Below are 14,762 nucleotides of genomic sequence, written 5' to 3'. Positions count from 1 at the left end.
TGATTGTGGCACCCTCAACCAGCGAGACCGACAACAGCAAGGCTCCAGGGCACACAGAGCCCAATCAAACTTTTTGCTCTGCACCCCGAGCACCGACAAATCGACTGTGCTCTCCTTCTCTTTAATTACATAGCACGCAGAGCTACCAGCACCTCTGCAACTGGACGCCCCAGGAAAGGTAACGAGAAACTGCTGATGGACCTTGGCCCCCTACGACCGAACGCAAATAACTGTATGCTTTACATGCCTTTTCTCCCATAGGAAAACATTGTGCGTAAAAACACATTTAAGTGATCATCTAACTTGCCTGCATAAAATCAATATTTTAAAAAGTACTTACTTGCTATTGAAGTTCTTGTAATCAAATAAATAAAAATAAGATTTTTTATAAATTGGTCTCTGATGTATTCTTGAGTTTGTCTCTCATTTATTGCCTCTGTGTGTGTCAAACAAATGCTTAGCACTACTCTCTGGTATATCTAACTGCTCGCCACACTACCACAAAAGAGACCATTTGGGGTATAATTTGAGTCTCTATAAAATAATCAGGATTTGCCTGGACTCTTTACACAGTGCACCTGGTTTTGGCACACTTTATAAACAGCCAGCTTCCTACAAATGTCTCCCTGTAATTCTGTCATTTGGAACTTTTCAGTCCCCAGAAATGGGTTTAATATTTGTATTGGCCTTAGAGTAAAGTATTGCTTTGGGATTAAAAATTGCGCTTAGTTGAAATCCTCGTTTTTATGAGTCTCTAGTACTGCTTTGACTGTGGCCTTTAGAAGTGATTCCTTTACATGTAGCACAAAAATTTGACGTTTCTTATCTTTTTGGTGGTAATGTGGGTGGAATTTTCTTCAGCTCTACACGGCAGCCAGTGTTTTATCACATTAAGAAGACACCCGTCAGGTGTGATTTCTTGCACCTTTTACAAGAAATTAGAATTCTGTCTTCTACAGATGTTGTGTGTTAAGGGGAACTGGATGATGCAGTCATTTGTTCTCTTACATTCTTTGGTGTTTTGCCCCTTCTCCTCAGCCCCTGGCACAAAAGAACTGTCAGGATGACAAATGAGATGACATAGAGTAGCTGTAGGTGTAAGAGGAGAGTGGCCCCCTGCTGGCCTGTTTGAAGAAACTGTGGGTGAGTATTGTCCTTTCCTGCACTTACTGACCCCTTTCATAAATTACCTCTGGTCTTGAAGGCATCCATAGCTTGCTGTAGCAGTTGCTTTGTTCATCTTTTCTGGTAACCCATCTGGCCAGATGCCAAACAGACTTTCCCTATTAAAGGGCATATTTATAGTATTAGTATGTACCTCTGGTTTGAAACGTGAAATGCATAGCCATACACTTATCAAAGCGTCTCTGGGGGCCTGTGGCTCATTCTCCTTTATACCTGCTTTATGATCTTCCTGCTCTGGTGGATAGGACTACCTTTATCGCATTCCCAAATTGCAGATGTATTTCCCTAGGTCTTTTTTTTATTGTGTCTTTGAAAGTATTAAAGAAGAACTCATAATCTAACCAATTCTTTTTTCTTTTCCATGAGTGCTCGCATTTCGGCGTTTGGTCACACTTTCCAGGTCTGCAGTTTTTCTTGAGGTTCAGCATCACTGATCGCACACTTTTCTCGTCCATGAAAGTGGGGTATCCTGCTCCTTAGACATCTTCCAATCTCAGTCTTCTTCTCTATTTTTGATTTCGCTGTTGTATGTCTCTCGGTATAACTCAAGACCATAAGCCCAAATCTGACCAAGTACATACTTTTCATCTCAATACTGAACATGATCATTGTTGTTTGTCAGTAGGGGGCTATAAATCACCAGAGGTGAAGCCTCAAGAATGATCATATCGTCATGGACAGAGTTCTAGAGTGTGGACACTGCACCGGAGAATGATATTCGTGAGGCCTGGTTGCACTTGTATTTCTTGCTTTCGAGACTTTTCCGCATTCATTTAACCACCTAACATGTGGAATAAGGAATGGCTGTAGGCCAAGTAACAGGCGAGTTTAACTGTAATTACTGCCTCAAACGTGGCTAGTGGATGTCTGTCAGAATGGGAGAAATGTGATCAAATTTCCTAGTGGCTCACATCAGTATGAAGGAGGGCTTTCAGGGGTGCCAATGAGGTTTTCATTGCTACTGTGAGAAGGGAATTTCCATAAACAATTTGAGACTATTGCCTGGATTACGGAAACAAAAGTCTGATTGAGTAAACACTGTTTTGAGAGATTTTAGAGAGAATAGACCTGTTTTGGCTTATTTGGTCATGTGGCTGATATGAGAGTTTTAGGTTCATTCAAAATTCCTGAAATGTCACCTCTTGCTTTAATTCTGGCGTGTAGTCTTAAGATTTGAATTCAGCTAACCAACGGATGTCAATTTTAGCAGGGCAAGTCTCTGTTGAGTTAATTGATTTCTATCTTTTCTTGATATAGCTTCAGAAAACTTAATGACACCCATTTTTGAATTTTAGTAGGACTGTTTGAGAGTAACGATATTCCGCAAAAATGTGATTTTCATTTAAAGCTGAGTGTCATCCACATATTGTTGGATGTACACATGAATTTTTCAAGAAACCTCCAAGTGGTAAAAAGTGTGGGAGCCCGTTTGGTGCTCACCAGGGGGCTGGTAGAATAGCAAGCATCACCAGTTTTAAGTAATTGTGTTTTTTGGAGAGGAGGTTACAAAGCCAACCGTGATAGCACTGTTCCCATCATTCATTTCATTAACATTTATTTATTCGGTGTAATTAGACCATAAAAGTATAAAAATGTTATAAAAACATCACTTGGACAAAAATCCTCAAATGACAGTGTTACAGTATCAGTAAACAGTGACCCACAAGAATAATCAATAAAAGTTGAAAAACAAAACTTGGTAGAAGGCAACGCTTGCAAAAAAGTGAAGGCCGCTCAGCAATGACGTATATTCCCTGCCTTTAAAATAGGTAACAAGCAGCGTTTTCTCAGTAATGAGTAGAATTTACAAAGCATATAAAATGTATCGAGCTCTAAACTGAGCAGTCATCGCAAGGACACACAGGCAGATAAGAAAAATAAGAGGCCTGAACAGGAAAGGCAACAAGAAAGTGCAAAGTGCATAACCCGAGTCTGATCAGCAAACATTTGTGTTGCTGGTTGCTCACTCATGTTAGATATGGTTCAATCAATGCTAGTACTAGTGCAAATCCCCATATAAGCCTGGAATGTTGGTTTGTCTACAGTCCCCACATTCTCTCTTCCAGGCACCCAGTTAGAAAAGTATTTTTCAGGACTGCAAGCTATGTTGGAGCTGGGCAGTAAAGGCACCCTTGATTACTGTCCTACAGATTCGTCACAACACAGGGAGAGCTATACACTTGCAATGTATGTAATATGTGAACAAAACTGGTTGTGTGCGACTATCATGTGATGAGCAAAGTTTAAAAATAAAAGTTTTTAAAAAAAGTATTCTTCAGGGGGGTGAGAGCACCAGCTGACACACTACTAGGAGAGGTAAACAGATCCTCCCAACCGACACTACGGCAGAGGTTCTGAATGTACCTTAGCCCGGGAATGGTCAGGCATCAGTTTGTTCCTGTCAATTCCAAGCAGGATTGGGTGGTCTTGAGGAGTATCCAGTAATCTATGGTGTCAAAGGCTGCTGGTAAGTCTAGCAGGTGCAATGTGATGGGTGCTGTTAATTATTTTGATTGTGACGGTTTGAGAGCTACACTCTTTGCGGGATCCTGGTTGGTTTGTTACACCTTTCTATCACTTTGCCAGGAGGGGGGAAGATGCACCACTAGTGTATAGTCGATCAAGGAATCTGGTTTTCTGAGAACAACCAACCGGCTTCAGTGAGTCTGGGAAGCTTTTGTCTGTAAGTGATGAGTTTACAATGGAGCACCAAATTCTGGAGACGTGTTGCTAATATTAATGTTTGTTGATACTTCACTAATGTAACTGATCTAAATTCCGTAATGCTTCTATAATTACCAGCAGATAGTCTTCACAGCTGTTGGACGGAATTCACTATATACAGGTTTTGCTGAATTATGCACTTGTTCGCAAATGTCACGTTTTTATACAAAGCTTCATAAAAGGAGGAACATCCACAACTGTTTATGATCCATGCAGTGTTTTCGAGATGCTAAAGTAAGTGAACTTTGAACCTTTTCAACAACTATTGTGCATATCATTACGACCTCATAACAACAAACCTCAATCTATAATAGCTTTGTAGTTTACCACGCATGTTCTATATTATGTAAACTACCTAATATGGCTATTTTTTGGGGCTTTATATCTAAAAGTCTGACAATAGTGTGCACCATTCTTGAGATGGGCCTAATTCTATGGAATTTGCAAATTTGGTGAAAATTTGGTGAAAATTTGATGGGACACTTTGAGCTATTTGCCCTTAAAGGTGGTCCTTAAAGAGTTTTAATAAGCTCAATTCTGCAAAAATGTTATCTAGGTTTCATTGGTACAGGTACAATGAATACAAGAGCATATTTAAAAATAACGAACAAGAGTACACATTTTTAAAAGGTGTAGGTTAAAAATATTGATTTTAAATTTCCTATGACAAGAACAATGTTAGCACATTATTAGTTAAAATGTGCAAATAGGATACACATAAAAATATTGTTAACATATTTCATCATCAAACTCTGCAACAGCCTGCAGCACCTCCTCCGGCTCCGATTGGCTTGTTAAAATGGTCCAAGGCAGGCAGCGCCTCTATGGGCAAGCCAATAGAAGAGCAGCCAGGCAGACCAGATTACCTCAGTGCAGCCACCGGAGTCAGGTATGTTTACCTGAAAAGGATTTCATCACAGTGACCCAAAGTAACACCAGAGAGTGGAGGGAAAAGGGGTGTGGTGCACATGCCTGGAAAGCGGTTGGCAAATATAGCATCAAAAAGCAACAGAGCAGAGCCGTAGCAAGGGCAGGACGACCCCAGGAGGGGCTGAGGAATGGGAGGAACCCTATGTCCTGTCAACGACTGATCGTTAGCTCCGTGTAGTATATGATCACCTCCAACAGGCTGGCCTAGCATTGTGGTATCAGAAATAATAAAAGAGAAGAACGGTCAGCAGGCCGCATGGTGTCTGTAGCAGTGCAGGGGTAACACTGAATAACTAGGAGGTGGAAGGACTTTCCTCCAATCACACAAGGAGTTAGTGGTACAACATACATCAAACCATGTCACCTGCAGAACTTAAAGCATATGGAGGCGACTGGGAATTAATGATACGCTTTCTGTGGCTAGTAAGAAACCTTTTCTAATAAAATAGTGAATGCCCTTTCACCAGTGGACTAGACTTCCAGGCGACGCATTAAGCCTCTCTCTCACAACCATAGTATTTTTGGCAAGTTTGTTAAACTAAAGTATGCCCACAGCCGACAGTAGTAGAAAAAAAAAACGAGACACGAAGAGTTGGAGGACTGCCAAAACAATCTGCTGATATATGAAAGCGGACAGCAATTGTCCCAGCCTCTGCACTGGAGCTGGTGCTTTCAGAGAGCACTCGCAGGTCCCAGTATATCCAGCAGCACTGGGGCTTTCAGAGGCTCAATTTACCTTAGGCATGCTGTTCACGGTCATACTTAGCCTCATCTTGGCCTGTGAGGCTGTGCCTGTGTGGCAAGCAGAGGACAACATCAAATTCACTTCAACGCCAACACCCATTATGTCAACGCTGCTCTCAACGCCAATGCCAGCCCTACAGGAAGACGTGAACCTGCTGGTGTATGGGGTCTTACAGCTGAACCAGGCCATGCATGACACCTACCGCAACACAGACCGCAGACTCCAGCGGGTGAACAGCAGCCTGAGTACCTACAATCTGACCCTGGGCATGCTGGCCCGTGAGACAAGGCAAATTGGAATGGATGCAGAACAGCTGAAAACGACCACCAGGGGGCTGCAGGTAAGGAGGCAGAAGTCTAGAAGAAGTTAGAGGGTGTAAATCTTTTGTTATTGCAACCGGAGTGGTAGATGGGCAGACTAAGGACAGTCCTAGTACAGTATGTGAAATTAGAAGAATAGTTCATCTGCCTAAAACCTGAGCATGTAAGAGGGGTGTCTTGAGCCTTTGGGTTCACTAAAAACTAACAGTACTGTTATCCGAGGTGTAAGATTCGTGCAAATAAAATTACTGTAAATTCTCTGGTATGAATGGGCCCAAGTAGTAGCTCTGGTTTCTGCATCTTTATTGACTTTGTGACTTGAGACATGCCGCTTTCTCAAGAGACATTCTTTTTGTTTATACATCTTTTACCATTTTCCCTCTCCTCAAGTAAACAACATCAGCATCTTTTTTGGGGGAAAAAAGTATTAAAGTGCAAGCATTCAGGAAGAAAAATGTGGATTTGTGTAATGAGGCTTCTTTACAGTTATGTACTGTCCCAGGCTGGAAAGCCTGTGTAAACTGAGAGGCGCCCCTGCAGTGTCAACTTTAAAACCCACACAAGTTCAGGAAGGGCTCTGTTACTTGCAATCTGAGCATGTGAAGTACATTACTTGAGTGTGTCTAAGGCTGTATTAATAAAGAATCTTTAAGCATTTGTCCTGTACACGCGCAAGTATCAGTGTAATCTGTGGGATAGGTCTGCTATCTCACCATATAAAATCTGGTTAGCCTAAGGGAAACCACTGCTGCTTTCTCAAAACTAAGCCCTTCCACCCTTTGGAATTTGTGAAGTGGCTCGCTGTCTCAACTTGAGGGCGGTTGTACCCTCAGTGAAAGCTCTGCTGTCTAAAACTTGGGTCTGTGAAACGTATGACCGGGGATGTTTGTGGCACACCAGGAACAGCCAGGCTTTAGAGCAGGTGTCTACAAACAGTGGATCGTGAGCTACCAGTAGCTCACAGTCACTTTACAAGTAGGTCACAGACTCGAGTCCATTTTAAATAAGCACAGGTTCACATTTTCCTTTTAAAGTTAAGGGAAGGCTGTGTTTATTTTACATTATTATGTCCAGGCTGCAGATAGCAGGGCCTGATAATGAGCAGTGCTGGAGTCAACTTTAGGACCCAGGGCACAGAGGTGAAGAACTGAAGCACTGCAGGATTTAAATCTTCAATAAAAGTTCTTGTCAACTAAATATTGGAACATGAGAACACAATTATATTTCTGGCTGCTTTTAAATGGGAGAAAATTTGAATGAAGAGTTACCTTCATGATTAAGTTAACTCTTCATTTTCTGAATATGAAATTAGCAAGCCTCTTGCTCCCAGTGGCCAGTAATTGTGCCATACTTATCAAGGAAAAATAGGGTCATTTTTTCAAAATTGGAGAAATTTAAAGTGGTTCAACCTATGTCTATGTAACATTGAACCAATGTTTTTCTCCACTTTCAATTAAATGACTCCAATTTAAACAAATGGCTGATTTTTCTGTTATAAATATAGCACGCTGTCTACAGGGCACTGGATGCAAGATGCTGTTTGCAAATGGGGCACTTTGAAATACGAAAACATTTAAATGATAGGTTTTATGGAATCCGAGTAAATAATAAAGTTAACTCTTTACTTTAATTTTGACCAATTTCAAAGTGTTGCATTTACAGACAGCAGGCATCTTGCTCCCAGTGGCTAGTAGATGTAGTGTCATATTTATAACGGACATAGACAGCCATTTTTTTTACGTTGGATAAATTAAAGAGCAGAAAATCTTTCCATATTATGTAATATTTTTGCAGAACATTTTTCTGCTCCTAAATTATTCCATAAATTGTTTTTGTATGTTCGTATTATACGTGTAACAGTGACAAATATGGCAAAAGGTATGTCCTGTACATCAAGTACAAGTCATTCACCCATACACATATATCCCATTCATACGTACACATGTTCAAACCTCCCCAAATGTCATGCTCTCACTGACACACATGGCAGCCCTGTCATAGTGCCCCTAGTCAAAATATTTTGCTCAAACCAGTGTCTTTGACTTCATGGATATTAGGCTTAAATTCAATGAAACTGGGTGTGGGAGTGTCTGCTAACATTGCACGAGGAGCTTGACCTTCAGTAGCTCACCATGATTTTCAGTGATCAGAAGTAGCTCTCACTACAGAAAAGGTTGGCGAACCCTGCCTTACAGCACAGTAATGACAAGGCACCAACACACGTCTACATTTTCAATATGCAGCTTGTTTCCAGGAGAGGGTAGAAACAGGAAAATAATGGAGCTTGAGACTGCTGGTGAGAAAGTCGCAAACCACGAGTTAGGCAAGTCTGACATTACATCACCCCAGCTCCTCAGACACATTTTGCAATGTGGACGTGCCCTCGGTTTGCCCTGACTGCTGCACAGACAGGTCATCTGTGACTCAACAGGACCACGCACTGGGCAGGTGCTGAGGAAGTGACTGGGGCAGGGTCTTTAGGAGAGAGGGGGTTTGGCTACGGAGATGGCAGGGAATCATTCTCAGCTGCTGGCAGCCAGTCCAAGAGTCAGACAGCTAGTCTGGGAATCAGACTGTCAGCATAAGGGTCAGACTAATAGCATAGGGGGGTCAGGAAGACAGAATAGGGGCTAGAGAGAGACAATCAAGGGGTCAGAAAGAGACCGTGTGTGCCAAGGGTGAGACATATAGTTAGCCAGCCAGGCCAAGGGCCACTGAGCCAGTGGAGGAATCAAAAAGACAGTCTAGGAACCGAAGAACTAAAGGACCAGCAAGACAGTCAACTGGCTAAACAGCAAGTACAGGAGTTATAGACAGCTTGTGAGGAAATCCATTCTTGCAAAGATGACAATTTTGCTCAAACTTTGATTTATCTACATTTGCAGCATAAATGTTAATGTCCCATTATTTACATGATACTTAACATTTAGAGTTTACCATTTTTGGTAGACAGTGGAGCACAGTGAGACTAGGAGCCTCTATTTACTAAGGGCAGTTTGCAAATTTGCATGTGTAGATTATGCACAAACTGCTTTGTGTGCGGCCCTTAATTTTAAAATGCAACCTCCGGTGAATATCAATTTTGCGGGACGACTCATTAGTATATCAGCACTCATTAGTATTATTAAAGCAAGAAGCGCATTTGCAACCCTCTTTGAATGAGTATCAACTCTGATCCTCGAGCCGGTGGTACTGCACCATCACCTGGAGGTGATCACACTGATTTCAGAAACAGAATCTTCTTAGCCCTCACAGTATTTGGATATCACCAGTTAAAACTGAGGTCAGGAGTACCAGGCACTGGTCAGCCGTGCAGTGAAAACCGTTTTCATTGGTGCCTCTGGAGCAATGGGTACCCTCACCATTGTAAAATCTCTACTGGGACACACATATTTTATATTACAGGCCCTTCCCTCCCACTAAGTAATACCAATGGTGTATTGATGAGCTTGTGCAGTGACTCTTCCACTAAGATGTCAGTGGTGACTTGCAAGAAGCTGTCTTTTTATGTATTGTACCAAATAGAGGAACACTACGTAGAAAGTCCATATGGCCCTTATTTGCTTACAGGGCTTAAATTAATAATCCCAAATGCTCTCTTTTGTGGTAGTGTGGGCCAGCAGCTTAAACTAGGGTAGTGTTAATCAGTTGTTGAACACACAGAGTCAATGAGTGAGAAGCACTCAAGAAGAAACTTTTTTAATATATATTTTAACACAACGAACTTCGTAATTAGGTAAGTACTTTACTTTTCAGGATATCAATTTTTACAGGGAAGTAAAATTGGAGCACAAATGCGTTTTTATGCAGTAATGATTTCCTATGGCAGAAAAGGCATATACTGCATACAGGTACTTGCAATTGTACTCTGGTCCCCATTAGGACTTCAGGTTTTAGGGAAAAGTACCACCAGCAATCCAGGTTTACCTACGCAGGCGTGTCCAGGTACAGAGGAGCTGGACAGGTTGGTAGCTTTGCACACTACATAGTAGGCAAAGAGGGGGGCCACCCAGAAACAGGTTGCAGAGGGGAGTCCGGGAGCTCCCAACAGGGGGCTCAGTTTGTTAGGGCCCTGGGTACAATCGGTTGTTTTTGACCTGGGCCCTCTGGTACAGAGGGTTTTGGTCGGCCGGTGTCCGTGTGTCAAAGCCACCCACAGTTCTTGGTTAGGCCTCAAAAGGGGACCAAATTGGACAGCTGGGCCACTCTCGGTAGTGACCTCTGCAATGATGATGTACTTTGTTGGCTGGTCGGTCTTTGCACCATTGGAGTCCGGATTTGACTCAAGCTTTGGTTGCTGCAACAGCTGGTCCTGGTGTCTTCACACTTGGTGGGGAGATGGATCTGAACTCCTCGAGCACGGTGACCTCCTGCTAGGCGACTGCAAACCAGTGGACCCGTGAACAGTAGAACGGTGAACCAGACGTTGGAGTCGGTGCCTGCAGGGAAGTGTCACCTCAATTTTAAGGGAGAAGCCGACAGCTTGGCAAAGTGCTGGAGGCTCTCCGAGGTTTTTTGGAGGATGCATAGCTGCAGAAGAGTCCGGTTGTCGCCATTGTCAGCACAAGAGCAGGTAGGAAGGCAGGGTTTGGCGCCAAAGTCCACCAGCAGTCTGCAGTTCTCACTTCTTACGCTCTTCTTTGACCTCTTGTTCTTCAGTCAGACAAATCTGAGTTCCTGGTGTCAGAGGGCCACCTAAATACTGAATTTAGGGGTGTTAAGGGGAGTGAAGGGTAGTAGTCAATGGGCTACTTACCCTTGGGGGCACTATGCCCCCTTTATGACCACTTCCTGTGGGGAGTGGGCATAACCCTGTCCCAATGTTCCTACTTTCACCAAAATCAAGATGGTGAAATCCTTCTTTAGTGGGGCACATCAGGCGGCCCACCATAGGGGTATGACTGGCCTGGTAGTGTACCAGGCCTCCTAGCATAGCTAATTTCCTGCCTATCCTGGTGCCACATGGGCCTTAGGACAGGGGTGGTATCTCCCAGGTCTACATATCAAAGGTGACAGGGGCTTTGAAGTCCCTGGCCTTGGTATGCAGATTCACTAACCATATTGCTGAAAGCGGTGTGAACACCTTCCTCTAGAGCAGGTATTGTTCCTGGCCTCAGACAGCACGGGCTCTCACCTGCAGGGGGTCAGACACAGGTCTGTGGTGGCAGGTTGGATAATACCAGTCAGCCAGCACACTAAGAGGCTGGTAGGCTTTCAGGGGGCACCTCTAAGGTGTCCTGAGGGTGCATATTTTAATAAATACGCTAGTGGCTTCAGCAGGGATTTATTAAGACAAGGTGTTTGAGACCAAACACCATAGGTTTCAGTGAGGGCATCATGTAGATGGGGAACTCGTAATGACCAGTGCCCAGTACAAGTACTTAAGATGGAAGGAGTAGTTTCTGTCCTGTAACTCCAGTTCTGTAGTAGGGGTATCTCTGTTATAGTCATAATCTAGTGAATAGTCCCGCCCATGTGCGTGGACCCCGGCAATCAAAAATAATCTCTTAAGTTGTCAGAAAATTGCAGAACTGCAAAGACACTTAAGAGAAAATTTAAAGACAAATAATGCAGCCTATATCCACAGGCTACACTGTCCAGTACTTGAACTAGAAAATTCCACCAAAAATCCACAAACAGCAAAGCCTGTCCAGATTTCCCATGCTTTAACAGCAAACACCCTCAGAAATGATAGAGAGGAAGGCATGGACAGACAAGCCCCATAGGCTGCCATTATGTGGCTTAAATAGGATACTGTGCCTTTAAGAGAACTTTCCAGAACTTCTCCCAGTATCCCAGAATGCATAGCAGGTCCCTCTCACTTTCAGTTCTTTTTGAAGGCGTAACACGCCAGACCTGTCGCATTCCTCAACTGAACATCTCTCTCCACCGGGGAGGCGGGAGGGCGCTTATGACTATAACAGAGATACCCCTACTACAGAACTGGAGTTACAGGACAGGAACTACTCCTTCTGTAGTAGGGGATCTCTGTGTATAGTCATAATCTAGTGAATAGAATGGCAAGCCCATCCCCACACCAAAGCGGCGGTGGAGAAAAGAGAATTAACGCCACTATTGTGCGAACAGATTTCGCAGCGAAGCCTGCCCAACCTGAGCGTCTGCCCTGGCATCAGTGTCCAGGCAGTAATGCTTAGCAAAAGTATGAACCGACTTCCAAGTGGCCGCCTTGCAGATTTCTGCAATCGGAACATTACGGAGCAAAGCTGTCGTGGCAGCTTTGCCCCTGGTGGAATGAGCCTTAGGCTTACCTCCTAAGGTCTTATTAGCTTGTTGGTAACATAACTGTATGCAGGACACAATCCACCTAGAGATAGACTGCTTAGAGGTTGCAAGACCCGTCCTGACAGATCCATAATTGATAAACAATTGGTCAGACCTACGAACATCTTTGGTCTTATCCAGATAAAATTTCAATACCCTCCTAACATCCAGGGAATGTAACGACCTTTCCGCTGGAGATGAAGGATTCTGAAAAAACGTAGGCAAAGTTATGGTCTGGTTGACATGAAAATCAGAAATAACCGTGGGAAGAAATTTAGGGTGAGTACGCAGAACAACCTTAGCAGCATGAAATACAGTATAAGGTTCTTGGCAACACAACGCCTGAATTTCACTCACCCTGCGGGCCGATGTAATGGCCACGAGGAACGCCGCCTTCCAGGACAGGTGCTGTAACGAAGCCTTATGAATAGGTTCAAAAGGCTCCTTCATCAACCTGGACAGCACCACATTCAATTCCCATGAAGGCGAAGGAAGCCTGACAGGAGGGAACACTTTCTTCAAGCCTTCCAAGAAATCTTTGATCACAGGGATCTGGAAGAAGGAAGTCTGCGAAGGGCATTTCCTGTAGGCAGTCAAAGCAGCAAGATGAACCTTAATAGAATGGACATTAAGGCCAGACTGCGCCAACTGTAGAAGATAAGGAAGGATGACATCTTCCTTACAAGTCGTCGGATCATAGTTCTTAGACTTGCACCAGATACAAAATCTCTTCCACTTGTAAGCATAGGAAGTCCTAGTGGAAGGTCTCTTAGACTCCTTCAGTATGTCCATACAATCTGCAGGGAGATTCAGATGACCATATTGCACTAACTCAGGAGCCATGCTGCCAAACTCAAAGACGAGAGGTTGGGGTGCAACATCAGCCCCCCGAACTTCGTGAGAAGGTCCGGCCTGCACGGCAGCCGAATGTGAGGAAGGAGAGACCGGTGAAGCAGGTCCGTGAACCACCACCGTCTGGGCCATTCCGGGGCAATCAGTATCATCCGCGCCCTGGACTGGGACAGCTTGATGAGAACAGTCGGAATCAGGGGAATGGGTGGAAAAGTGTACAGAAAGCTGTTCGACCAGTCGATCCATAACGCGTTCCCCAGCGTCCCCGGCTGGTAGTACCTGGAGGCGAAGCCTCGGCATTTGCTGTTTTCGGCGGTGGCGAACAGATCTACGTCTGGAGTCCCCCACCTTGCGAAGACTTCTCCTAGTACTTCGTCGTTTATGACCCATTCGTGGTTTTCCTGAATCAGTCTGCTCAGTGCGTCTGCCTGAACATTCTGCACACCTGGCAGATGGGTAGCCGTTATCGTCAGTCCTCGAGCCAGAAGCCAGCGCCAGATCGCCTGCGCCTCCTGCGACAGGGTGCGTGACCTCGATCCTCCCTGCTTGTTGAGGTAATACATCGTGGTCGTATTGTCCGTTTGCACAAGTAGAGAGTCGGCCTGGAAGGACGGGTGAAAGGCCTTCAGTGCCAAGTGAACAGCTCTGAGTTCCAGGAAATTGATGTGGTACGCGGACTCCGTCGGGGACCACGTCCCTTGAATCTGTAGGTCCCCGGAATGCGCTCCCCAGCCCTGGAGAGAAGCATCCGTCACAATAACCTGAGCGGGAATGTCCTTGTGGAAGGGAACCCCTCTGAGGAGATTCTCCGCTGAACACCACCACTTCAGAGACTGAAGAGCATGCAGAGATAGACGTATCTTGTCGTCCCAAGATCCTCTCCTCTGATCCCACTGATCCTCCAAGCACTCTTGCAACGGTCTCATGTGCAGCCGTGCATGTGGCGTCAGGAAGATACAGGAGGCCATCGATCCCAGTAGAGAAGACACCGTCCTCACTGTCGTGGATGGAGCGGTCATGAGAGCCCAAGCCTTCCGAAGCAGTGATAATCGTCGCTCCTCCGAAGGAGATACGCTTGCTGACAGCGTATCGATGGAGGCTCCCAAGTACTGAATGCACTGGACTGGAGTCGGAACCGACTTGGACATGTTGATGTGCAACCCCAGCTTGTTCAAGAGAACGCACATCTTCTGGAAGTGTGCTTGCGCTTCCGTGAAGGAGGAGGCCTTGATCAACCAGTCGTCCAGGTACGGGTAGACAAACACCTTGTTCTTCCTTAGGTGTGCTGCTACCACCGCCATGCACTTTGAGAATGTTCTCGGCACAGACTTCAGTCCGAATGGCAGTACTGTGTATTGATAGTGATTGGCACCGACTTGGAACCGCAGGAACTTCCTGTGTTTGTGTGCAATGGGCACATGGAAGTAAGCATCCTGGAGGTCGATGGCACACAGCCAGTCTCCCCGTTGCAGCTGAGGATAAATCTGATGCAACGACAGCATGCGAAACTTTTCTCTGCGAATCCACTTGTTTGCTTGTCGCAAATCCAGAATGGGCCTGAACTCGTTCTTGTCCTTTTTTCGAACCAGAAAAAACCGGGAGTACAGGCCTCTCCCTCTTTGAGACAGAGGTACGACTTCGATCGCCCTTTTCCTTAACAGGATATCGGCCTGCGCCTGGAGCTCGCGCAGCTGATACTGCGAGCCGACCGGAGGGATCGATGG

The 14,762-nt window shown here is 44.8% G+C and overlaps 2 protein-coding genes across 9 annotated transcripts in view; one reads left to right on the top strand and one right to left on the bottom strand.

Annotated features, from left to right (window-relative positions):
• DOCK6 (dedicator of cytokinesis 6) overlaps window positions 1-14,762 on the bottom strand; it is a 439,831-nt gene that overhangs the window by 286,603 nt on the left and 138,466 nt on the right. The gene's annotated exons all lie outside the window — the stretch shown is intronic.
• ANGPTL8 (angiopoietin like 8) overlaps window positions 5,414-14,762 on the top strand; it is a 32,560-nt gene continuing 23,211 nt past the window's right edge. Inside the window, exon 1 of the mRNA XM_078684893.1 lies at window positions 5,414-5,924. Within this exon, the coding sequence (XP_078541019.1) occupies window positions 5,463-5,924 (462 nt within the window). The 5' untranslated portion in view covers window positions 5,414-5,462. The remainder of the gene's footprint in view (window positions 5,925-14,762) is intronic.

This window comes from Lissotriton helveticus, chromosome 1_1 (assembly GCF_964261635.1).
Source record: "Lissotriton helveticus chromosome 1_1, aLisHel1.1, whole genome shotgun sequence".
NCBI lineage: Eukaryota > Metazoa > Chordata > Amphibia > Caudata > Salamandridae > Lissotriton > Lissotriton helveticus.
This window is presented reverse-complemented; position numbering and strand designations above follow the sequence as displayed.